The sequence below is a fragment of the Camelina sativa genome, chromosome 4 (assembly GCF_030686135.1).
Source record: "Camelina sativa cultivar CO46 ecotype springtype chromosome 4, ASM3068613v1".
Classification (NCBI taxonomy): Eukaryota; Viridiplantae; Streptophyta; class Magnoliopsida; order Brassicales; family Brassicaceae; genus Camelina; species Camelina sativa.
In genome coordinates this window covers 30,019,627-30,045,616 of record NC_141883.1, presented here as the reverse complement: position 1 = coordinate 30,045,616, position 25,990 = coordinate 30,019,627, and the positions used below count along the sequence as shown (strand labels likewise).

Genomic DNA, 25,990 nt, shown 5'->3' with positions numbered 1-25,990 from the left:
AAAATGGAATGATTCGATGTGTAAGTCATTACAACGGTAGCAAATATGAAGAATCAAACGAATAAGAAAAAGGAAAATTCAGAAAACACTGTAAGCTAAGAATTGATAAACAAAGGAAAAAAACAACAATGTGAGTGTACCAGGAAACACTCCACGTTAACCGTCCGAATGGTAACCGTGGATTTAGTAGTGCGAGACAAACAAAATTTACTAGTGTAGTACAGTTCAACTGCGGAACAAATATATTTGTGGGACAAGTGCAATTATTTTAAAATAACTGGTACAAAATAATGTTTGATTGGTGAAAAAACAATAAGCGGTGCATAATACATATTATAGTTACATATTATAAACAAATATATTATATTAATATAATTATAAATGTAAATTTACTTTTTATTGTTAGTGAAATAGTATTTTCATTTTTATTTATAATTTATGAACTTTAAAAACCAAAGTTTTAATCATGTAAAATTTTGTTTATTAAATAATGAAGAAATACATATTTTAGAAATAATTTCATTATAGAAGAAACTATAGTTTACTTGTAAAACTGTTAAATCTAGTTAACATAGATATGATACATTTTAAATGATATAACTTTAATTTATATTTTGATTAAAACTGACTTAAGTTTTTTGGATATGTTTTTCTATATTATAAGTGATTATTTTGTAATTTGTGAAGAATAATGAAGTAATATTTTTTATAAAATTAAGCAACATTTAAAATAATATTATTTCATATTTACTTTATATGGAAACTATAATTTCCTTTTAAAGTTGTTAATTTTAGTTAATATATATGCTATAATTTAATCAAATTTTTTTTGTCAAAAAGTTGACTATATTTTTTTGTTTTTTTAATAAATCTTTTGTTTCATATTAAAAACTGATTATTTTATAATTTGTGAAGAAATAATGAAGTAAATTATTATTTTTTCCAAAAAAGACACATTTGAAAAGTTAATTATTTATGAGAATCTTTAACTATGTAAATTAAAAAAAAAAAAAACTCATTTGGCATAAAGTAGTTTATTAAAATCTATGTTAACTATTACTCTTTGCTGTAAAAAAAATAAAAATAAAAATAATCAGAATTTATTTTGTCCAGTGCGTAATTGCTAAAACCGCTGGATAATACCCACTTTTAAAAAACAACTGCGGTCATTTGATAAATACTCATCCTCAAAAACCGCAACAGTGTTTTTTTTTTTTAGAAAAACGCAAATAACCTATTATTTTGTGATTGGTGACCTGAACTACTTTTTCCTAAAAAAGTTTGAATACCGCTTATTAGAGAGTCACCATTCACTGCCTAAGAGGGGGTTATTGGTTCTATGATTTTAATAGATTTGGAAATCCAGACAAAAATCATGTGTTATTCAATCATTGATTTTAAAATACTTATCAAAATAATGTGTTATTGGTTCTATGATTTACAAATACTTGTTAAAATCCTATGTTATTCATTTAATGATTTGTTTTTGGATTTCAAAATCTACATAATGTTTTAAATAAATTTGAATGGATTTGAAAGTGTAAAATAGAAGGATTCAAATCCAAAGATAAAACATGTTATTTCAAAATTCATGTGTTTTGATTTCTAGAATTTACAATTTTTTATGGATTTAGAAATCACATCTCCCATAACAGCCTCTAAAAATGTCAGTCTCAAAAACCCAAAAAAAAACAGATCACGTACACGTAGACATCATTATTACACGTCAGCTCAAAAAAACCTATTCAGCTAAATGACCTAAACACCCTCGTCCCCGTTCATAGCCGTTGCACTTGTTATCTTTCGCTTCGTTAAAAAGGGGTAAACAAAATCGGGACGTAATGGTAAATTTGACCTCCGTAAGTTTTATTTTATTTTGCCGTTGTTTAGATTTGCCCAAAGAAGAAGAAAGACTCAACAAAAAATCAAAATCATTGTATTCGGTGAAAAAGGAAGAGTCAAAGTTGAATTTTTCGCATTTCTCTCACTCTCTCTCTCTTTGCTTCTACTGTAACAAGCTCCGTTTTGCTTAACCGTAGTGCGCCTAGGGTTTGGTTTTGGGGGAAAAAGGTTCTCCGATCATGGCGTCGGTGTCGTCGTCAGATCACGGACCTAAGACAGAGGCTGGATGTAGCGGAGGAGGAGGAGGAGGAGGAGGAGAGAGCTCGGAGACAGTGGCGGCGAGTGATCAGATGTTGTTGTATAGAGGATTTAAGAAGGCGAAGAAGGAGAGAGGTTGTACTGCTAAGGAGCGTATTAGTAAAATGCCGCCGTGTACCGCTGGTAAAAGGAGTTCTATATACCGCGGAGTCACCAGGTACTGTCGGTTTTTAATTTACCTTCAAATCGGGATTGTCGGTTTTTTTTAATTTACCTTCAAATCGGGATTGTCGGTTTAGGAGATTGGAGTATAGGTTTGATTTTGAATTGCGAGTGTTTAGATTAAGTGGATATGCATATGGCCTTTGGTTAGAGATGAGTTATCTAGAAATCGGTTTAATTGTTCTGAACTTTATTCACCTATTATCAGATTTTTTTTAAGAATACCAGACATCATTCTGTAGTGGAGGTAGAATGGTTCCTAGACAATAATACAAGAGTTTTACAAAGTTTGGTAATAAATTTATAGTTGGAATTTACTAGGCATAAATCAGAAGAAATGAGTTGGGTGTTCTTATGATAGATCCTTGTAGATCCGAAATCAATCAAATTGCTTCCTCTAATCGTATCATCTTAGCAGTAGGAGATGGTTGATTGATGCGTTTTGTTTGTTTAATTTGTTGAGTACAGACATAGATGGACAGGTCGTTATGAAGCTCACCTTTGGGATAAGAGTACCTGGAACCAAAACCAGAACAAGAAAGGAAAACAAGGTTTCTCTTCCTTTCTTTTCTACGCATCCGATTAATTAAATTACTTTCGTCATTTGCAATGAGTTTTCTCTTGTTTGGAGCATCAAAGCTGATCTTTTCTGTTTCCTTTGTATCTTCTTTCATGGTTGACGCAAACATCGCTACACCAGTTTATCTAGGTAAGCTAAAGGCTTTATATAGGTGTTGATTATGTTTTTTGCATATCAAATTTGATTATCTTTGACTGAAGTATCCAACTCTTACTTTACAGGAGCATATGATGATGAAGAGGCTGCTGCTAGAGCTTATGACCTTGCTGCCTTGAAATACTGGGGCCCTGGGACACTTATAAATTTTCCGGTGAGATTGCAACGCTAGTATGCTTTATAAGTTGCGGTTTATACTCTTCAACCATATGGATTCCTTAGTAATTTTTATGATCTATATATATGCATAATTGGAAGAAGAATGTTTACACGCGTTTCTGGGTCATGCTTTTCAATTTTCATTGTTTTTAGCTACATGCATTTACATATTTCATTTTCGTAGGTGACTGATTATACCAGGGATTTAGAAGAAATGCAAAGTCTCTCGAGAGAAGAATACCTTGCATCTCTACGTAGGTGCGTATGTACTTAAAAGTAATATATTTTTCTTCTAAGAACCATTTATTGCTAATACTCTTTAGATATCCCTTTGGCAGAAAAAGCAGCGGTTTCTCAAGGGGAATCGCGAAATATCGTGGACTTCAAAGGTAAAACAATTGGCTTAAGTTCCCATTTCTTTGTTTTGTCCGAGAACTGTGGTTTTAAGAGTGATTATGTTTGTGTGAATGCCTATACGGAAAATTCTTTAGTTACACATTGTGGATCATCACTGTTTGATTAATTGACACATGGTGGACTATCTCACTAGTTGATTTCATATAAAAAGTCTACATGCTACTCTTAGGTATAGGGATATGGAAAAGCTATCTTCACTGTTTTGGATGTAGCACTCTTTCGTTTTGTCTTTTTAACCTTTCTTTGTCACAATTACCATTCATGCCTGATATACATTTCTGCTGTCTTTCCAATTATTTTGCAATTCCCAACCAGCCGATGGGATGCATCAGCCAGTCGTATGCCTGGACCTGAATACTTCAGTAACATTCATTACGGTGAGTTACTAACAACATTGACGTGATTGGAACAAATGTGTGCTTGCATTGCATCATACCATGTAAAACTCATGATCATTAATAATAACAGGGGCAGGTGATGATCGAGGAACAGAAGGTGACTTTCTAGGTAGTTTTTGTCTGGAAAGAAAGATCGATCTAACAGGATACATAAAGTGGTGGGGAGTCAACAAAACCCGCCAACCAGAATCTTCATCAAAAGCATCAGAGGATGCAAAAGTGGAAGATGCTGGTACTGAGCTTAAAACACTGGAACACACATCCCAGGCAACAGAACCATACAAGGTGCCAAACCTTAGCGTCCTTCGTGGCACTCAGAGAAAAGAAAAAGAAATATCATCACCATCAAGCTCTTCTGCTTTAAGCATCTTGTCTCAGTCGCCTGCCTACAAGAGCCTAGAAGAGAAAGTACTGAAGATCCAAGAAAGCAGCACTAATGAAAACGATGAGAATGTAAATCGTAACATCATCAATATGGAAAAAAATCACGGCAAGGCAATAGAGAAACCAGTTGTGAGTCATGGAGTTCCTTTAGGCGGTGCTGCTACTGCAGCTGCTTTGTCTCTTCAGAAAAGCATGTACCCACTTACCTCTCTCTTAACTGCTCCATTGCTCACCAACTACAATTCATTGGATCCTCTTGGGGACCCTATTCTCTGGACACCATTTCTTCCTTCAGGATCCTCTCATACTTCAGAGGTTCGTAGTTATTTATATTTGTGATGGAAACCACAGACTTCAGAGGTTTATTACAAGACATCTTCCTTACGTCATTTTTATTTTGTCTCTCTTTCTTCTGCAGGTGACAAAGACAGAGACCAGCTGTTCCACTTACAGCTACATCCCACAAGAGAAATGAGCCGTTCCCTTTTGACTTATGTATGTCTGGTTCTCCTTTGTGTGATGAATTCGTCGACTTGACATCTCTGTTTGTCTCTTTTATGGAGAAAAAGTTGGGAGAAGTGTAACGACAGTGGTCTTAAGCTGGAATGTACAGGTTTTGTTAGTGATTGTGTTTTTTTTTTTCTTTCTTTTCAGCAGTACTACTTTTCAGTGTGTAATATAGAATCATCTTATTTTGTGTTAAACAGAAAAAAGTTACCATTATAGTATAAAAAGTTTGCTCTTAATACTTCAGCACAAGGTATAATTTGATTGTGACCGATTTAATCATACATCTCTACCAATTGTTACAATTATGTATCTACACATCATCTGCAAAAGACTTTGATACAACTAACTGAATCCTACTGTCCAGACAGGGACTGAGTATATAACAGTTCCAATCGCAAAAGAAACTGCAATGGTAAAAGATGCATACGCATAGGCTCTCCATGGGTAATCACTTTCTCTCATCGCATTGAACTCAGCCATTAAGGTCGAAACTGTGCTCAGACATCCCAACAGACCAAACTGTATGCTCGAAGCAACTGTGTTACATGTTCTCGTGTTCACCTGTTTCCGAAAATATATACAAAGAATGTTATCTTCTGTTATCTGTTTGGTAGAGATAGAGAGGGAGGGAGAGAGTTTATTACCGATTTCTTTAAAGTGGCCAATGCTGCCATAACGCAAGCTGCAGCTACATTTGCAATGAGGGTGCCAAATGGGACCCACCTCAAGTGTTGTCCATCTTTTCCCAGTCCACGTCCATTGAGCCGGGCTAAGAACCATCTGAGCCAGACACCAGGGGCTGCAACTAAGCAACCTAACCATAGCTGAGCCTCGCTTGTTCCTTTGTCAAATTCTTTCACAAGCAGAATGGAACTTGCTGTGAGTAAAGCCACAAGCAACACAAGCATAAGAGTCAGGGACACGATATGGCTCTGGAAGGTGTTAACCTTAAGGCAAGGGTTTTTTTCCTCAGAAGAAGCTCTTCTATGAAGAAGCCATTTAAACCCTTTGGCCGTTTCCACTCCCAGAATTATAGAGTATGACGTGAGAAACAATCCTGTAAAGTTGTTTATGCTGTAAGCAAATATGTAACATCCAACTTTGGAGGTGATTGGAGATTTTGAGAAAGGAATTTTTTGTTTTTTTTACCTAAAAGAAAGCCAAGCACGGCAAATACCCATTGACCATCAGCACTAAGATCCAGCATTTTCTGGTTCCAACCGCTGAATGTTGTCAGGCTACCCAAATAACCAGTCGATAATCCTATCGCCACAAATTCAGAAACTCTTGCTATATCTGCTTTGAATACGACGCCAAACCAACCCATCAAGAATGAACCTACCTAAAAGATATCATCTAGAGAATTTATCTTAAGAAAGATAGGTTTATGATTAAAGATGAGATGAGTGGATTGCGGCTTTTACCATGTTGGAGGGAAGATCAAGGTACAAGATGCTCCCATCACTTGTTACTCGAGCACCAGTTGGTCCAAACAACTTCTGCAGCAGATATCTCGTAATGGCCTGTTGATTTGGAGACAGCGAGGGGATTCACAATGGTTAAAACCAAAACAAAGCACAACAGAGAATAAAGCCTATCCCAAGAATAAAGCCACTGGAATTTACCCCAAAAATCCCAAAAACAGCCAAGTGAATTAGGCATGAAATGTATTCCAAGGACTTTGGTAACACGTACTCTTCCTCCTTTCCCTGTACAAACCACGAGCTATCATAGATCAAAATATGGAACTAAGAAACCAGAACACATAACAGTTTTAATGTAACTACACGAAATTAGAGGTTGTCCTTACCCGGTCGATTTCCTCAGGAGGGGACAAGAGAGACTTGGTAGGTAAAGGAGATGGTGTTATGTTCTCAGGCAAAGGTTTGACTACAAAATCTGTGTTAAAAGCTCGAAGATCATGTAATACATCTTGTTCTTGACGAGAAGTATCAAGGGTCCCTTGTTCAATCAAATCATCAGCAGACAAACGGCTGCTTCTACCAGCACTATGCCTTCTCCGAAGTGAGCGATCCCCAATATCCCCTGCCTCAGAGACACTCTCACCATCGACGTCATTGTCAATCAGGTGAGGCAAACTACGTGATAAGCTTAAAGAAGAGCTCAGACTGCTCTCCCTACTAAAAGACTTAGTTCGATAGGGCTCTATGCGGCTTTGACCCGTAGCCATAGGATTTGTAACCAAAACACAATGACTTGTTTAGAAGGTGCTGGTGGTGAAAATGTTGCTCCCTCCACCTGCACATATATTTAAATCCACAGACACAGACAGACGCAAAAAGAAAAGACATTAAGGAAAGTTCAAGAAAGAGAGACAACAAGACATAATCAAACAATGTGACAAGTAAACATTAAATGCAGTCACATAATTCATGACAATGACTTTAGTTTATTAGTTTCTCTACAGAAGCATAAAACGAGTTTTCACAAGAAAGGGATCCAAAAACAAGTTTGTCAAGATTTGTCTTCCACTATCTCTAAAAAAACAAAAGATAAAAAAAAGTTTACTAAACAAATTGGAAAAGTGGAAATCGAAGAAAAAGTAAGAGTAAGACTAAAATAATGATCACTTGTATTGAATATACCCCACCAACAACCAATAGAGAAAGACGAATACTTTTGATAGATTTTATGTGGGTGAGTGATATAAATAGATGGGGGTTTGGTTTTTGTGCATATTCAGCAGCTTATTTTACCTATTGGCGAATTCTCAGAATCAAACTTGATCGGGAAAAGTCGCCGGCGGAGAAATTCGAGCTAACAACAATCAGAGATTCCAAACTGTGGAGAAAATCGAAAACCGTAAAGGATTATTCTCTGGAAATTAAAAAGGCAAGTTGATAATGTTCGATTGAGGAAACTGGGGACGAACAAGACAAGTAGACAACGAAGCACAGCTGCACGAATGAAAAGGTTTTATCGTTTCCAATTTTTAATCGGAGGTTATTTATGAAACACACGTTCAGACTTCAGACAGTAGTTGATTGCTATTTAAAATAATAATAATAACAAAAAAAAATCAAATCTGATTCTGGGCCACAAAAGAGCTTCCGGCCCAATAGCCCCCGCTTCTAATTTGTCATTTACATTTGATTCACGTTTAGTTTTTTTGATTAAAAAAATTAGTTAAAAACAGAATTTTTGAACTGAATACGAAGGGTTTTTTTTTTTTTTTTTTTTTTTTCATTTAATTTTGAAGATGTGATAACTGATAACATCTAAAATTTCTTTGAAAACAAATGAGATGTCGTTGTTTTGTTAAATTCGAAGTATTCAATGATATTATCGATTTGAGAAAACAAAATGTGGTATAATCAATCATTTTAACCGGATTTTTTTTCTTTTTTCTTTTTATGGATTGGATATTTGAGTATATAAATTTACATTTAAATAATAAACTAGTATTTAAGGATTTGTCTCAAAAATACTTAACAGATTTGTTAACCAAATATGTTTTGTTTTAATGTGACATTGCTAATGTTTGACAGTTTATTTGCACTTTCTAGTATGTTAAAATTGTAAATATAACCTTATATTTTATAGTTTTTCAATAAATCTGCTATAAAGGAACAAAGAGTATGTACGAAAAAATTTCAGCCAATCAAACACTATTTTACTTCCTTTTTTTCGCGTTCTCGATCATTTCTCTCTGAATGAAATAAAATCAAAAGCATACCAACTATAACCATCCATTTGACAATTAAATCAATGCTTTTCTAGTTTTCTTCAAAGACAAACTAATCAATTTGCTCAATGCATAGCTCATGTAGCAATTATAAATTATGGTTTTGTATTTCTAAGTTTCATATTTGTCTTTAATAGCTTATGTGATCAAAAATGTCCTTGTCAAAATATCATCTCAAATGAATCATTTTGATATTAATCAAAAATATAAATTATTGTTAGCCAAAATTAAAATCAAATAGTTATGTTTTTAAAAATAAAAAAGCCACCAAACTGAATCCAAACACCAACAACCAAATGCACAACTATAATGCCAACAATTAATCATGTGAAGTGAAGGTAGCTTTAACTTTTAGAAGATTTGTAATAAAAATAATAACGATCGAGTTGGGTAGTGGGAATGAAAGAATATTCTAATGACGGCTCTTATTCAGTCTTGACAACCTTTGAAAAACCTCTGAAATTAATTAATTGTCAAATTAGGAACGTCATCGTTTTATGGTAATGATGTATGTAATGCCAAGCAAAACCTCCTTTCAACATTTCTTCCTATAAAGAAACAACAAAAAAATCGGTTTTAACAGCTTTTATCAGATGGAAAGAAAGTAAAGTAATTGTAATTTTACCTGAACAAAAACCTCTTCACAATATAGATCAATCGTTGATATTTGAAGAGAGTTTATTTTAATGGGAAAAAGAGTTACTTGAGTCTTATTCGGTGCCTCCGAACAAGTGTTTCATTACCTTGAATATGAACAAACTCGTAATCACAGTCGTTGATCATGTTGCGAAGTGCGTCTGCTTTTCGATAATTCTTCTACCTGCGTTCTTTTGCACAATTATAATGCCAACAATTAATCATAATGCCAACAATTAATCATGGGAAGTGAAGGTAGATTCACCTTTTAGAAGATTTGAAAAAATAATGACGATCGAGTTGGGTAGTAGAAATGAAAGAATATTTTAATGGCTGCTCTTATTTAGTCTTGGCAACCTTTGAAAGAACTTCTGAAATTAATTATCGTCAAAATTAGGAACGTCGTCGTTTTCTGGTAATCTAGTTGGCGTGATTGAGTCAAACAAAGCAATGATAAACGAATCAGAATGCTCCACGTACCATGTAGAGCCCATGAGAACCATCCCCTACTTGGCATTGACGCTAAAGATTATTAATTTATCAACGACTGTTATTAAGATTATCTTTAAGTGACATTAATCTAATCGAATCTTTCCTTACCTCGTTTGGGTTGGTATAATTTATCAATTCTCTTTTGTTTGTTTTAGTCAGTCGCTCTTATACTAAACAAGTTTCCTAATTTTTTTTTTTTTTTTGATTTTTTACTGTTTTTTTTTTTATGCCGACCACCACTTGTGTTATTTGGATTTTTGAGATAGATAATACTATAATAGTAATAAATTAAATTTTCAATCCATAGATAAAAAAAAAAATTAGCAAAAAGAGAAAAAAAGGAAGCAGAAACAAATGTCAGTGAGGTGAGCCCCAAGCCTTCGCCACCTCTCTCTCTGCTTTTTCATTGTTTTGCTTTCCCAAGTTTGTAAAGGTTTCTTCTTGAAGGAAGCCAATCTTTTTTCCCCTTTGTTTCTCGATTACATTAGAATCTCTTCATCTCAATCTCTCTGCTCTAGGGTTCTGGGTTCTCAGCGCTGACTTACTAAGGAATTTGGGCAACTCGGAACGAAATGGGTACTTGGAGGATACAATTGAAGGCCATGCTCCGTAAGAATTGGCTCCTCAAAACTCGTCATCCCTTCGTTACTTCAGCTGAGGTTTCTCTCTCTCTCTCTCTCTCTCTCTCTCTCTTGTTTCACTGATCGTCCGTCTGAGCTTTCCTTCTGGGTCTTGTTTGTTCTCATTTTGGAGGCGCTGAATTGAATTTGCTGTGTCTGTTTGTGAAAATTTTGTGTTCGAATTGGGTAATGTTGTTGTTGATCACCAACCAGCGTAATTTTTGATTCTTTTCTTTAATTTTGTTTGGGGCAGATTTTGCTTCCGACTGTTGTAATGTTGTTGTTGATAGCCGTGAGGACACAAGTTGACACCAGAATTCACCCTGCTCGCTCGTAAGCTTACATTGTCACTTGTGTCTCTCTTTGTAAATTTTATTACTAAAATTGGATTTTTGATTTCGTTTTCTTCTGTTGATTACTGCAGGAACTTGGAGAAAGATACGGTCGTCCAAGTGGGCAAAGGCATCTCTCCTAGTTTCCCTGAAATTTTGAAGCTTTTGGTTGCTGAGGGGCAATATCTAGCTTTTGCACCTGACACTGATGAAACAAAGAACATGATCGACATTTTGTCTCTTAAGTTCCCGGAACTGCGGGTACTATCACTTCTTCTTTTTATGCTCCATTTAAAAATCTTTTGGCTCAGTTTACTCTTCATATGTCATACGGTTAACCGAGCCTTGCGTTTTCTGTTTGCAGCTTGTTACTAAAATTTTTAAAGATGACTTAGAGCTTGAAAATTATATAACCTCTGTGGATTATGGTATCTGCAGCCAAGTGAGGTATGTTTTGTTCTTTGTTTGAGCTGATAAGAAGGCAATTTCATCTCTGGTTTCTCTTCGCCTTCAATTTTTTCTTTCTGTTGATTCTGTGAATTGGTTAGCATTTCTTGAATAATGGCAGTATCTCCTTGGGTTAATTGTTACAATATGCTACAACTTTGATGATAGTACTAACAAAACTGGTATAAGGGAAATATTTTGACTTCACATGTCCAGTGTGTCTGCATTTTATCTTCACGAGTAACGTAGTCTTATAACTAGCTGTCTATGCTTTTTTCGTTTTTTAATGTTAAACTAATAAAGCCTCATCATGATTTCTTAGGAACTGTTCGAATCCAAAAATAAAAGGAGCAGTGGTATTCCATGAACAAGGACCTCATTCGTTTGATTATAGCATCCGCTTGAACCACACATGGGCATTCGCAGGGTTCCCTAATGTCAAGTCGATCATGGACACTAATGGACCTTATATCAATGATCTGGAAATGGGGATTAATTCCATACCAACAATGCAATACAGCTTCAGCGGATTCTTGACTGTATGGTCATTTACTTATTTTCATTGAAAGTTCATTTAATCTGCGCCCGTAATTTTTCTATTATCTTCTTAGCTCTCCCCATTAAGCTACTTGGCAGTACAGTAGTCAAATAATTCTTGTCTGTAGACTATATATATACTATGCTATTATAGGGAATTTAGAGTTATTCAAAGAAACTCCAAATCTGGTGGTAGATTATCACACAGTAAACCAGTAGTTACTATTTAGTAAACTAGATCAACTCATCAGATTTGAATTGAAATTCTTGAAATAGGAGGTTTTATCTTGCTTTTCCCCCGGTTTTGATTGGTCTTATACCCTTTTGCAGCTTCAGCAGGTGGTAGACTCTTTCATTATATTTGCTTCTCAGCAAAATCTCGACTTGCCATTATCACATTCAAATTTTGGTTCAGCTATACGCTTTGAGCTGCCATGGACTCTGTTTAGCCCCTCAGTGATACGAATGGTTCCATTTCCAACCCGCGAATATACTGATGATGAGTTTCAGTCTATTGTCAAAAGCGTAATGGGATTGTTGTATGTATCAGCTGCTTTATGTTTTCTTTCGGTTTTCCGTACATATATGTATGGTATTTGATGAGTCTTTGTATGGTTTGGATGATTATATAATTGTTGAGCAGGTACCTTCTGGGATTTCTGTTTCCTATCTCCCGGCTTATCAGCTACCCTGTCTTCGAGAAGGTTGGTTTGGGTTTATGTACTTTGCTTACTTTGGAAAACAGCTGATAGATATTATGCGTTTACAAATAGTTTTTGTTTTCTACCAATATTTGTTTCACTGAGGCTTTTTTTTCTTTCTGAGCTTGCAGGAACAAAAAATAAGAGAAGGACTTTACATGATGGGCTTGAAGGATGAGATATTTCATTTGTCTTGGTTTATCACTTATGCATTGCAGGCAAGTTTTTCTGCTTGAAATTTGACTTGTGAACTTTTGTTTGCCTCGTCCCATGGCTATGATCAAACCACAAGTTGTCAACAATATTGACTTCAGCTGGGAAAAGCAGACGCTTTACTTCTTTCGATATATGTAATAACTTTTAGTTCGAGGTATTCTTTTTCTTTTCTAACTAGACTTTCTTCTGCAGTTCGCATTGTGCTCTGGGATTATCACAGCTTGTACGATGGGAAGTCTCTTTAAGTATAGTGATACGACACTAGTCTTCACATACTTCTTTTTATTTGGGGTCAGCGCAATCATGCTCTCATTTATGATATCAACATTTTTCACTCGAGCAAAGACAGCTGTGGCAGTTGGGACCCTAGCCTTTCTCGGAGCCTTCTTCCCTTACTACACTGTAAACGATGAATCTGTCTCCATGTATGTTTAGGCTTTTTTTCTTTTCTTTTTTTCCGTGACAGCTGTATTATGGATAGACAAAAATTATGCTCATCTTTGTCACAAACATTTTTTCTAGAATACATTAATGTAAAATTAAGTGTCGGTCTTGTAGGGTATTGAAGGTAGTTGCTTCTTTGCTTTCGCCTACTGCATTTGCTCTCGGGTCAATCAACTTTGCTGATTATGAGCGTGCGCATGTTGGACTACGTTGGAGCAATATATGGCGGGTATGGTAGTTATGTTTGTGGCTACATGCCAAGGTTGATTCTGCTTTTATTCTTAACCTTTGTTTTGGTCAATCTTCATGTAGGCATCGTCTGGAGTAAGTTTTTTTGTCTGCCTCTTAATGATGTTACTCGACTCTATTCTTTACTGTGCACTTGGTTTTTATCTGGACAAGGTATTTTGTGAGCTGATTTTTTGTTCTTGATATTGTTTCTTGTTAAAAAATAACTGTAATCAGGAGGTTTATTTTTGGGCCTAATCCAAGAGTTTATTTCCTCAGGTCCTCCCCAGGGAAAATGGTGTGCGGTACCCATGGAACTTCATCTTCAGCAAGTGTTTTGGGAGAAAGAAAAAAGACTTCCAAAATCCCATTCCAGATCCCGATGCTAATATGTTTGCGGAGAATATAGAGGTTACTCAGGGAGAGCCTTTTGATCCTGTTATTGAATCAATAAGCCTGGAAATGAGGCAACAAGAGCTTGACGGGAGGTTGATTCCTATCCCAACCCAAAAAATCCAATTAATGTTTTACATAGCTGGACATTAAATTCACCTTTAGTGTTTGCTCTGTAGGTGCATACAAGTTAGAAATCTGCATAAGGTCTATGCCTCAAGAAGGGGAAATTGTTGTGCAGTTAATTCATTGCAACTTACATTATACGAGAACCAGATACTTTCACTTCTGGGTATGTCTTTCCTGTGTATTAGACATTCTCATCTCCTCTAACCTCACTTGTATTTGCTTACTAAAGTACCAGGTCCAAATTGTAATGTTTCAGAAATTGTAGTTTGAATTTATTCTTTTGGTTTTTTTCTGAAACATCACAATTTGGACCTGGTACATTACAATTTCCATAAATTATATGATTTCGCAAACAAAAGATCTAGTTTTGTTTACGAGCTCTTGTGCATAGTGAGGCTAATTTAGTCAGTTTGATATTTGTATTCATTGTTTACGAGCTCTTGTGCATAGTGAGGCTAACATATTAAGAAAGTTTCAATTTTGATATTTTCTGTTCCCGGGCTTTATCGTCTCAATGTTGTCTCTGATGAATATTGGTCTCCTTCATGAACACCATGCATGAAAATCACGTGAAGAAAAGCTATTGCGAATCTTGATATTCTCTTTAAAGCTTGCTTCATTTGCTTGAAGGACATAATGGAGCTGGTAAAAGCACAACAATATCAATGCTTGTTGGCCTTCTTCCCCCAACGTCTGGAGATGCCCTGATATTTGGAAACAGTATTATAACAAACATGGTAATTTTTTTCTGCTGTTCTTACTTGAATCTCTAATCTTCTTGCATAACCAAAAACCTCTGATTTATAAGCTAGTAAGATAGTTAGATAGGCCTTCTTTTTTCTAGCATCACTTTAATACTTTTTGTATGCTGCTAATTCTTGCATTCTTGTTTCTGACTATATGAATCTCTTTCGGTAGGATGAGATACGGAAAGAACTAGGTGTTTGCCCTCAGCATGACATCCTCTTTCCAGAACTGACAGTAAGTGAAAGAAAATCCCTTCTTTTTCTCTGGTCTTATTCTAAGTGAAGGATGTGATGCTTGCTATTCGAATCAACATGATAATATTATCTTTAGTTTATAATATGATCAAGGAAAGGGATCAGAAAATTGTTCAGAACTGTCAATTACGTAAACCACTGCTAGGCTCAAGCTTGTTGTAGTGGATTCAACCCTGATGATCTGATATAGACATAAGCGTTAGAGAAAATGTTCAGATATATTCAGTGATGTGACTGGCTTGTGGTGGCTATTCCTCGATCATGCCACTTTTTTTTAGCATAGGGACAAACCAACTACCAGTTGTGTGCGTTGCGTTTAATATCCTTCTCTCATTTTTTGTATCTTCTTTAATCGAGAGTACTTGCTAAATATCACGTAGGAACATGTATTGTAAGATGAAACATTTATCTGCCTCTCTTGTTTGTTGAATCGTTTCATTCTATGCAAAAGTTTCAGGCTTATGACAGATTAGATGTTTTTCCATCCGAATATGATATCTGAATGGTTTATATCTACTGTAGGTTAGAGAACACTTGGAGATGTTTGCGGTTCTTAAAGGTGTTGAAGAAGGTTCCTTGAAGAGCACAGTTGTTGATATGGCGGAGGAAGTAAGTATGTAATGAAATACAAGCTTTGTGGATTTTCCCTCTCCAACAAACCACATTCACAAACTTGGATTTCTGAATTTCGTTTTGATAGAATCTAGTTGCTAATGCTAGTGTGGCCTACAAGCATTAAAATTTCAGACTGCCTAAGTTTGATTCTGTAATATAGTTATGGAGGACGACAGATGAATTCAATTTTGGGTATAAGTCACAGCTGTCTGATCTTGGGTATTGATTTCTTCCAGGTGGGATTGTCTGATAAAATTAGTACACTTGTACGGGCACTTTCCGGAGGCATGAAGAGGAAATTGTCACTTGGAATCGCATTGATAGGTAACAGTAAGGTGAGAAGGAAACACAAAGACATCTTATTTCGTATGTTTCTTCTAGTTAGTTGTCGTTGAATATGCTTCATCTTTCAGGTGATCATTCTCGATGAACCAACCAGTGGAATGGATCCGTACTCAATGCGTCTTACATGGCAGTTAATTAAGAAAATTAAAAAGGGTAGAATAATATTGTTGACAACACATTCCATGGATGAAGCTGAAGAACTTGGAGATCGGATAGGAATCATGGCTAACGGGTCTCTTAAGTGTTGTGGCAGGTTAAGTGTTTCTAAACTATTCTTGACTTTTTCTGTAGCTTGTCCTTCTTTTCGTTTTTTATTTAATTTATTTCATTTAAAGTTAGGAAGAACAACGATGCATTTTTTTAAGGCATGCTAATAACACAAATTATACCAAGCATTCACACCATAGGATTGCTTAATTTGAGTTGGTTACTATGAAGTGATATGATTGAGTCGGTTTTTTCAAATGGTTGCTCATGAGTCGTAGAAGGTGTTTTGATTTGGTGTTGATGGTTCGACATTTTTTTTTTAAAGAAAAGATTCCCCAAGCTTATGCTATTTAACTAGACATATAAAGTGCTTCAGAAGTAAAGAAAACTTGTCTCTTTTTCTGATCCATATGAATTATTCATGTTGTTCAAAAAATAAACTGAATTATTCATGTATAGTTTTCTGAATTTCTAGTTAACCATTAAGCACTTAACCAATTATTTTTGGGGGCTTTTTATGGCTAAGCAGTTCGATTTTCCTGAAGCATCACTATGGGGTTGGGTACACTCTTACGCTTGTAAAGGTTTGTTTGAATTCTTTTCATTTTCGTCAATGTTGTTAATATTTATATTTAGGACATCTTTAACCGGTGGTAATCTATGTTTTAGACTTCTCCTGCTGTCTCTGTTGCCGCACGTATAGTTCATCGTCACATTCCATCAGCAACCTGTGTGAGTGAGGTATATTACTTACATTCTCTAAGGAGATTGAGAGCATCTGAACAACTAATACATTACATGAAAGAATGAGTCTGCCTTGCTGCATGCTGTGATACTTTGCAAAGGTCCAAAACTTCTAGAATAGAGCATCTTTTAGTTAATATCTTCCAATTGTGACCTGAGTTCCTAAAAAATGGATATTATAGCATATTTATAGCTGCAGATATTTCCCCTAGAGTAATTTGTTACTACTTTTATATATGTTTAAAGCCCGTTTCTTGCGTAATCTTTGTAAGTGATGATTGTCCAGGTGGGAAACGAAATTTCTTTCAAGCTTCCTTTGGCTTCCTTGCCTTGTTTTGAAAACATGTTCAGAGAAATCGAAAGTTGCATGAAGAATTCTGTTGACAGATCTAAGATTAGTGAGATTGATGACTCAGATTATCCTGGTATTCAGAGTTATGGTATATCTGTCACGACACTTGAAGAGGTGTTTCTGAGAGTTGCTGGTTGTAACTTAGATATCGAGGAGAAGCAGGAGGAGATATTTGTCTCTCCTGATACCAAGGCTTCTCTGTTATGCATTGGATCTGATCAGAAAAGTATTATGCAACCTAAGTTGCTATCAAGTTGTAATGAGGGCGCTGGAGTTATAATTACCTCAGTTGCAAAAGCTTGCAGATTAATAGTTGCTGCAGTTTGGACTTTCATTGGATTCATCAGCATGCAATGTTGTGGTTGTTCCATTATATCTAGGTCAATGTTTTGGCGGCATTGCAAAGCATTGTTTATAAAAAGAGCAAGATCTGCTTACAGAGACCGCAAAACAGTGGCATTCCAGTTCATCATCCCAGCAGTTTTCTTGCTTTTTGGCCTTCTTTTTCTTCAGCTCAAGCCACATCCTGATCAGAAATCCATAACTTTGACAACTGCATATTTTAATCCTCTCCTGAGCGGCAACGGTGGTGGTGGTCCGATTCCTTTTGATCTGTCTGAGCCAATTGCCAAAGAGGTCTGTTGAGTCCCATTTATATTTTGTGATATCTCTGAATGGCACGTTCTCGCATTTTGAATAAAATTAGGTGGCATGTTATTTTACTCGCTCTAGTAACTATCACCGTGATCTTGGTAAATCAAAATTCATTTTCACTCTCTTAACTTCTACACAGGCATAAGAAAACTAATTGCTTGCTGACGTATTCGTTTCACTATTTGAGTTACTGGATGTAGAGGGTTTGCTCTTACGCAGCTGTCAACAATTTACCTTAGGTTTTGTTACAAGTAGTACAGCAAGCACTAGTTCTGTTACACATTCAATTGTTAAATTTATTACATGATTTGATCACAGTGCCCTATGGTTGAGTCCATATTACTAAATATTGTTTGTGTTCAATTTTTTTCTTCGATGCATGCAGATTGCACAATATATCGAAGGAGGCTGGATTCAGCCCTTGAGGAATACTTCATATAAATTTCCTAATCCAAAAGAGGCATTGGCTGATGCAATTGATGCAGTAGGTCCCACGTTGGGGCCCACTCTGCTTTCAATGAGCGAATATCTGATGTCTAGTTTTGATCAGTCCTACCAGTCAAGGTATGTATAGGTCACTAACAGATTCGTGTTTTGTTGTATTTTGTGAAATTTAAGCTAGATAACCCATTTGCTCCAGATATTGCTGCCTTCTAGTATTCTGTTCCCCTGTTTTTTTGCTAGAAGTGAGGGTTCTCATGATTTAACGTATGCATTAAAAGTTGGGAGGGCCCTTTGTCTCATCCATTTGTGCCAATCTGAAAGATGCATTGGTCATATAAATTTCTGCTTTTAAAGTTATGTATGATTTTCTTGTTTCGTAATATCTAAATGAACATTTTGTTTTATTCTGCGAGACATGCCTTACACTGTTATTAATCAAAGAGTTAACATTGTTTTAGACAAAACATTATTTTCTTTACATTTAACTTTCCTACGTTGGTGACCTCTTTGGGAATGTTACAGAGTACTGTTTTATGTACTGACTTTGCTAAATGCTACGTGTGAGTGTCTTTAGGTATGGGGCAATTTTAATGGATGGCCAGCATCCAGATGGAAGTTTAGGATACACCGTGTTACACAATGGTACTTGTCAGCATGCTGGTCCAATCTACATCAATGTTATGCATGCTGCGATTCTCCGACTTGTTACGGGTAACAAGAATATGACAATTCAAACCCGAAACCATCCTTTGCCCCCAACAAAAACTCAGCACATACAGCGTCATGTATGTCTTTCTTTTTATAGTAGTTCCCTCTCTGTGGTATCAATATTATTATTTTTTTGAAATTATGTTCAGTTTGAGCGATAGGTTAGAGTTGATTGGATCTCTCAAACTGATTGTCAGTAAGAGGGAACCAATGTAAAAGTCTGTAGAAAAATCGACAGGCTTCTACCTTATTTTTCCTCGGACACAAAATATCAGATTCTAATGTCCCTGTCTTCTCTGAAAATTGTTTTCTTCGTATCAACAAAATGTCACGAACCAGTAGTTTTGATCTTATTTTCTGTTCAATGCAGGATTTGGATGCCTTTTCCGCTGCAATTATTGTTAACATTGCGTTCTCATTTATCCCGGCTTCCTTTGCTGTTCCCATTGTTAAGGTAAGGTCAAATGTCAAGAAGTTTTGGCATAAGGTTTTTCTTTAGTGCTACTTTTACCAATATTTTGTTCTGAATCTCTCTATAAGTATTTTATTTTATTCAGGAGCGGGAGGTGAAAGCAAAGCATCAACAGCTTATTAGTGGGGTAAAATTTTCTCTGGAATACCAAATATAAGCATGTTATCAGTCCCAGGTTCTTACTTTTAATCCTAAAATTGGCCTCATGATCATTTATGGCTTGCAGGTTTCTGTTCTTTCATACTGGTTATCAACATACATATGGGATTTCATCAGTTTCTTATTTCCGTCAACATTTGCAATGATCCTCTTCTATGCTTTTGGTAAGTTGGTTTTTGATTTTCATTTGCATTTGAACTTCTATTTCATTGTACTACTTTGCTATAAACTTACTGAAATGATTGATTTCTTTCCTTAGGTCTGGAACAATTTATTGGAATAGGTCGGTTTCTTCCGACTATCATTATGCTCCTGGAGTATGGCTTGGCAATTGCATCATCAACATACTGTCTTACGTTTTTCTTCACCGAGCATAGCATGGCTCAGGCAACTTCTAGCTACCCTATGCTCTTACCCATATTGTTTTTGTTTTTTCTTTTTCCTCAGTTACTTCATACTGTTAGAGGTTTTTTACTGATGGATAGATGTTTTTGCTGTAATCGCAGAATGTTATTCTTATGGTCCACTTCTTCTCTGGTCTTATCCTTATGGTTGTCTCATTTGTTATGGGCCTTATTCCAGCAACTGCTAGTGCAAATTTATATCTGAAGGTGTGGAATCTTCTAATTTCTTGACCTCGGTGAGCCTTGAAAAGACTAGGAACTGATTCTTTTTCGTATGCTTCTACAGAACTTCTTCAGATTATCGCCAGGATTTTGCTTCTCTGATGGATTGGCTTCATTAGCACTTCTAAGGCAGGGAATGAAAGACAAATCTAGTCATGGGGTGTTCGAATGGAATGTCACTGGAGCGTCCATCTGTTACCTTGGTTTGGAGGTTAGAGTCGTCCATGTTCTTCAACAATTTTGTCCCTACTTCTTTGAAAACCTGAGAAAATGGATCCATCATATGCTACTGTTGTTATTTTTTTTTCATGGGATAAACACAAAATTATAGTTGGTTTATATTATAGCGACATGAAGTATAACTGAAATTATATTTGACAGAGTATATTCTACTTCCTTGTGACGCTTGCGCTTGAGCTCGTGCCTGTCCAAAAGGTGATGTCGTTCTCAATTGGGGAGTGGTGGCAGAATTTCAAAGCTTTCAAGCAAGGTGCTGGTTCTAGTTATACAGAGCCACTTCTCAAGGATTCGACTGGAGCCGTTTCCGCTGATATGGAGGATGACATAGACGTGCAAGAGGAAAGAGACAGGGTGATGTCGGGGTTGACAGACAATCCCATGCTCTACTTACAGAACCTGAGGAAGGTATTAAAGCCTACTCTTTTTAGCCAAGAGTTAACAGATATTCTCCTCTCTTTTTTCTTGAAGTACTACTGTTTCAGGTATATCCTGGTGGCAAACATCAGAGCCCAAAAGTAGCTGTACAGTCTTTGACTTTCTCGGTCCAAGCAGGAGAATGTTTTGGCTTTTTAGGGACGAATGGAGCTGGGAAGACTACTACCTTGTCTATGTTATCTGGTATATTGTGATTCCTTGGTGTTTGGAAACTATTCGTGGAGCTGTTATCTTAAATACTTAATGACAGCTAAATAAACAACTGCAATTTCTGAAGCAATAGCATTGACTATTCTCACTTCTTTGGGTGCAACAGGAGAAGAAACCCCAACTGGTGGAACTGCCTTCGTCTTTGGCAAAGACATAGTAGCGAGTCCGAAATCTATCCGTCAGCATGTATGTCAATTCATTTACTTTAACAATCTCACTGAGTCCGTAGAATTAACATTAAATGTTAAAATCTGTTTTGTCTCTCCTACTCAGATTGGCTACTGCCCCCAGTTTGATGCGTTATTCGAGTATTTGACTGTGAAGGAGCACCTTGAACTATATGCAAGGATCAAAGGAGTAGTTGATCATAGAATTGATAATGTAAGTGGTACATATTCAGATTTGACTTTTGATGCTTGCTTACACGCCTTGATGAGTTCTGTGATTCCCCAATAGTAGTGTAGGTTTTGGCCAAGTTAAATACCAACACAACATTGAAATAAAATCATCTTTCTCTACCGTCTAGGATAAGATTCAAAAATGTATCCAAAACCACAATTATACTATTAGGTATATTATATATCTAACTAGTGGAAGTTCCTAATTGTATAATTCTGATATGTATTATCTAATAACAGGTGGTTATGGAAAAGTTAGTCGAGTTTGACTTGTTAAAACATTCGCACAAGCCATCCTTCACGCTTAGCGGCGGAAACAAGCGCAAACTATCCGTTGCTATTGCAATGATTGGAGATCCTCCTATTGTCATCCTCGATGAACCATCTACAGGTATAACCAAATCAAAATTTTGGCTGACTTGCCTGACCAGTTGGAATTTGGAGTCACTAACGAGGACTTCCTTTCTGTTCTATTCTTAGCTACTCAAGTTTTTGGTGTTTTTTGTTAAATGCTTAAGGTATGGATCCTGTTGCTAAAAGATTCATGTGGGATGTGATATCCCGCTTGTCGACAAGGAGTGGAAAGACAGCGGTCATTCTGACTACTCATAGCATGAATGAAGCTCAAGCACTTTGCACTAGGATCGGGATCATGGTATTTTAGTAACTCCTTTTGAACTCTTTAGGGCGTTAGATTTTAAATCTTTCAACCTCACAGAACCATACTCCTCAAATTACAGGTAGGAGGCCGCCTAAGATGCATAGGTAGTCCACAACACTTAAAGACACGCTACGGAAACCACCTTGAGTTAGAGGTACTTTTTACAATGCTGTTTTGTTTCAATGGTGGGAAGGATCATTTTTCAAAGCTTTTGCATAATGTTAGCTGTCTTACAAATTAGGTCAAACCCAACGAAGTCAGCAATGTGGAACTGGAGAACTTTTGCCAAATGATTCAGCAGTGGCTTTTTAACGTTCCTACGCAGCCTAGAAGTTTTCTGGGTGATCTCGAAATTTGTATAGGCGTCTCTGACTCTATTACTCCTGATACGGCTTCAGCATCAGAAATCAGTTTGTCTCCAGAAATGGTACAAAGCATTGCCAAGTCTCTTGGTAATGAGCAGAGAGTGAGTACTCTAGTACCTCCCATGCCTGAGGAAAATGTGCGATTCGATGACCAGTTTTCAGAGCAGCTGTTTCGAGATGGTACGAGCACACATGTTACATACATTTTTAGATTTTGCCTTGTTTCATGAATTGTAGCATAAAATATGTTTTATCCGTTTAATACTGCACAGGTGGTATTCCACTTCCAATATTTGCCGAGTGGTGGCTAACCAAAGAAAAGTTTTCAGCCTTGGATTCTTTCATACAATCTTCGTTCCCCGGTGCAACATTCAAAAGCTGCAATGGACTGAGTATTAAGTACCAGGTAATTAAACACAAAATCCCATTGGCTCTAAGATCGCTCTTGGATTTGTGCTCAATGTTTCTCTGTGGGTTATCTTGCAGTTGCCATTTGGAGAAGGAGGATTGTCACTTGCGGATGCATTTGGACACCTTGAAAGAAACCGGTAAGACATTCTTCTCTTAACTGTTTCTACTCCATGATCCACATAAATCAGTCTTTGTAAGTCTGAGGAAAGAAATTTGCTTCTTTCTATGGCAGGAATCGGTTGGGAGTAGCTGAATACAGCATAAGTCAATCCACACTTGAGACCATATTCAATCATTTTGCAGCTAACTCATAACCAGTGATACTGATGCCATTATTGCGGCTTGTATAACCAAAACCCTGGCCACAGCCCAAAGAGATATCTAATCAAAGTCATAATCTCATTTACTCAACATGGTTGTAAATATGGCATATAGATGAGAAAACTGTGCTCTTCATGTTTATATATATACACGATGTTCATATTTTGACCATGATGAAACTTTATCAATATACAGCACAAAATCCGAAATTTGTCCGACATGCTTTGATCTTGCATGTCTTAAACGATTATATATATGCAGACTTGTAAGAATCTGAGAGAATAACTGTATCAATCATTATTAAAGGGAATAAGGGCTAGGAAGATCTCAAACTAATTTGATGACTATATAAACGTATTGTTCAAACTTAGTAAGACAATTAAAGTAGATTTTTATATGGAAATTTGAATCTTACTACCACCCCACACATTGTTAGATGGTTTTATAAACTCAACTATGTAATAATGATTGATCCAGTAATCGTTAGAATTACCCGATAGCATAGTCAAATGATGAATCGTATGCAAGCCACACATTGTTAGATGATTCAAGTTAGATTTGGAGAAATCAGTAACCAGACAACATAATCAAATGCATTGATTATTTATCTTCCCATGAAAAATTTATCTCCAAGAACCTGCCAAGTGAACCCAAAAACAACAAATAGATTAACCCTAAATAAGGATTCTCTCGAAAGATAAGCAGTGTAAAAGAAGTTAGGGTTTTCGGGATACCTAACTCGCAGTAACTAGTAAGTATATGAGAAAATGTGCTCTTAATTTATGTCTACCTATACACTAATACACACGATATACCATGTTTTGAACACGAAGCTTAATCAATATACAACACAGTCAGAATCCGAGATTTTTCGGACATATGTAATTCTGGTCTTGCATGTCTTAAAAGAGTACAATATATAGTGATGCAAAACTTGTAACAATCTGAAGAAACTGGTTTCATCTAGCGATTTGTTTCATTCAAGTTTTACTCCGAACAACTTAAGCCCATCATCTTCTTCATTAGCATCCTCATCGGTTTCATCTTCGTCTTCTCCTCTATATCTCTCCACCAACTCCATAAGCTGCTTGCATTTCTTCTTGGTTTTCCCGAGTTCGGAGCTTAATAACTCGTTTTCATTCTTCAAGCATTTGTTTTCGTCGAGTAATGCAGTGTATACAAAAGACGAGGAAGTGGAGGAAGACCGTTGATCCTCGTGGTGATGCTCAATCCCAAGCGGTTGATGATCTTCTTGATTCACCGTCGTTGTTGGTACAACCTGATGATGAGACTTGTTGCGTGACCAATGTTGGCTCTTCCTTCTTCGGATATTGCTCATAAGCTCTCTTTGCCCCTTTTGGAACATCTCATTACTAAATTCCCATCTTATCGTCGTTACTTTTCGGAACCCCTATAAGATTTTTGTAACCATACTGATTAATGTCATTATGGAAATCCACGTACAAACCCCTATAAAAGTGTTATTCCTCTATAAAAATATTACTTTATATATTTACTAGCATGTTAATTATAGATATATTATGCTATTCAGCCTTTTTTTGTTTTTAACGTTATTATTTAGAAAAATAACACTCGCTATGTGTTTTTACTTTATAGCAGAGGAAAAAGGTGTAGTCATTTTATCATTCACCCAAGTTAATAAATGTTCATATATGGATCAATTACCGAAGAAAATAATTTAGGGCTAGTAAACTCAAACCAACACAAATACTGTTATAACTGCTTAATTGAAAGAGTGGAGCATATACGTACGTAAGTATTGAGCTGGCGAACGAAGCTAGAGAAGTTGCAATGCTTGAAAAGTGTTGGTAAAAGATCTCTAGCGAACTCCGCCGGCTGCCACACGACGAAGCCAGTTCCGTCTTCGTTCCAAGATATAACCTCGTCTGTTGTCGGATCCTCCACCACTTGATAGGTCTTTACCAAGAACGGTGGCGGTGGTGATGGCGGAGGCGGCGGCTGTGGTTCCGCTGTGGATGTTGGCTTTCCGATCATAATGGGCAATGCCAAACGCTCCTCGTCGTCGTTATAAATATTATCGTTACACCGTAAATGATAACCAGCATCTTCCATAGTCGACAAGTACTATTCTTGAACAGAACAAATAGTAGAAGATCTCAAACTAGAAAGACGTAACACGACTCCACAGAAAGAGATAGAGACGTTACTTAAATTTAATAAGGTGGTTGAGACAAGAATATAAATACTTTGAACCTTTTTCAAGGAACATACGTTTCTAACATGCATATAATCATGATGCATATACTTACACACAACTGTATTGTAAATATTTTGTTAAAATTATAAGAAAAACGATGTTTGATGTGATGTAATTTGTTCAGGTTTGAAACCAACCATTGATATTTTGATCATATTTACGTTGGATCCACGAAATTTGTTTTCTTAAACACAAAACGCTTGTCTCTAACAGGTTTAGGCTAACACAATATTTGCATTTGATTTTTGTATATATAGTTAATATTTAATACGTGATTTGTTAATTTTTTACAGGGAAACTGCATTAGTCATTGCATTTACCAACCGAGTTATAATATTGTCAATATATGTTTAGTAGTAACGTGTATGTTTGATTAGACATAGGAAACAAATAAAAAAATAAAAAATAAATCACGAGTTATAGTGTGAATATATACACATATATTTATGTATGTTGGTAAAATAGGATATTGTGATATGAAGCAACTAGTTTGGACCCCTTTTAGGTGTGCTGGTACTATCAATTTACAAAAACGATGAACGCAAATCATGCATATTCTTCATCATGTTTACCTAT

The 25,990-nt window shown here is 36.1% G+C and overlaps 4 protein-coding genes across 11 annotated transcripts; 2 read left to right on the top strand and 2 right to left on the bottom strand.

Moving 5' to 3' along the window:
• Positions 1-1,933: 1,933 nt before the first annotated feature.
• Positions 1,934-5,162, top strand: LOC104782664 (AP2-like ethylene-responsive transcription factor At2g41710). The gene is made up of 9 exons (XM_010507661.3): positions 1,934-2,317; positions 2,791-2,873; positions 3,023-3,031; positions 3,124-3,212; positions 3,402-3,475; positions 3,556-3,606; positions 3,950-4,011; positions 4,103-4,731; positions 4,835-5,162. Exons 1-9 carry the CDS (start codon positions 2,082-2,084, stop codon positions 4,889-4,891), a joined length of 1,290 nt encoding a protein of 429 aa, XP_010505963.1. The 5' UTR covers positions 1,934-2,081; the 3' UTR covers positions 4,892-5,162.
• LOC104782665 (uncharacterized) lies at positions 5,109-7,918 on the bottom strand. Of its 5 annotated transcripts, XR_015597632.1 has the most exons (9): positions 7,820-7,918; positions 7,644-7,728; positions 6,737-7,185; positions 6,552-6,635; positions 6,351-6,449; positions 6,076-6,268; positions 5,874-5,983; positions 5,571-5,779; positions 5,109-5,487 (listed from the first exon to the last, which is right to left on the bottom strand). XR_015597632.1 is itself a non-coding variant. In XM_010507663.3 (8 exons), the coding sequence occupies exons 3-8, from the start codon at positions 7,115-7,117 to the stop codon at positions 5,269-5,271; spliced, it is 1,389 nt and encodes a 462-aa protein (XP_010505965.1). In that variant the 5' UTR covers positions 7,118-7,185; positions 7,644-7,728; positions 7,820-7,918; the 3' UTR covers positions 5,109-5,268. The 5 variants fall into 5 exon arrangements, 3 of the variants coding, with proteins under 3 accessions (XP_010505965.1, XP_010505964.1, XP_087367916.1); XR_015597631.1 differs by having other exon boundaries at positions 7,644-7,911; XM_010507663.3 differs by having other exon boundaries at positions 5,571-5,983.
• A 2,150-nt stretch (positions 7,919-10,068) lies between these two features.
• LOC104782661 (ABC transporter A family member 1) lies at positions 10,069-23,384 on the top strand. Of its 4 annotated transcripts, none has more exons than XM_087511787.1 (41): positions 10,069-10,125; positions 10,279-10,419; positions 10,634-10,713; positions 10,805-10,973; positions 11,077-11,159; positions 11,482-11,698; positions 12,027-12,235; positions 12,340-12,400; positions 12,529-12,615; positions 12,806-13,038; positions 13,172-13,286; positions 13,370-13,459; positions 13,565-13,773; positions 13,858-13,970; positions 14,438-14,544; positions 14,726-14,788; positions 15,331-15,417; positions 15,660-15,758; positions 15,837-16,021; positions 16,505-16,559; positions 16,645-16,716; positions 17,006-17,707; positions 18,111-18,289; positions 18,744-18,954; positions 19,248-19,331; positions 19,435-19,476; positions 19,576-19,672; positions 19,768-19,895; positions 20,015-20,119; positions 20,199-20,345; positions 20,516-20,779; positions 20,857-20,992; positions 21,126-21,205; positions 21,293-21,400; positions 21,658-21,808; positions 21,936-22,072; positions 22,158-22,232; positions 22,320-22,623; positions 22,716-22,849; positions 22,930-22,991; positions 23,087-23,384. In XM_087511787.1, the coding sequence occupies exons 2-41, from the start codon at positions 10,333-10,335 to the stop codon at positions 23,166-23,168; spliced, it is 5,649 nt and encodes a 1,882-aa protein (XP_087367913.1). In that variant the 5' UTR covers positions 10,069-10,125; positions 10,279-10,332; the 3' UTR covers positions 23,169-23,384. The 4 variants fall into 4 exon arrangements, with proteins under 4 accessions (XP_087367913.1, XP_087367914.1, XP_087367912.1 ...); XM_087511788.1 differs by having other exon boundaries at positions 10,117-10,193; XM_087511786.1 differs by lacking the exon at positions 10,069-10,125 and having other exon boundaries at positions 10,143-10,419.
• Positions 23,385-23,935: 551 nt separating this feature from the next.
• Positions 23,936-25,389, bottom strand: LOC104782660 (heat stress transcription factor B-3-like). Its single transcript, XM_010507653.3, has 2 exons — positions 24,949-25,389; positions 23,936-24,586 (listed from the first exon to the last, which is right to left on the bottom strand). The coding sequence occupies exons 1-2, from the start codon at positions 25,267-25,269 to the stop codon at positions 24,152-24,154; spliced, it is 756 nt and encodes a 251-aa protein (XP_010505955.1). The 5' UTR covers positions 25,270-25,389; the 3' UTR covers positions 23,936-24,151.
• Between the last annotated feature and the right edge of the window lie 601 nt (positions 25,390-25,990).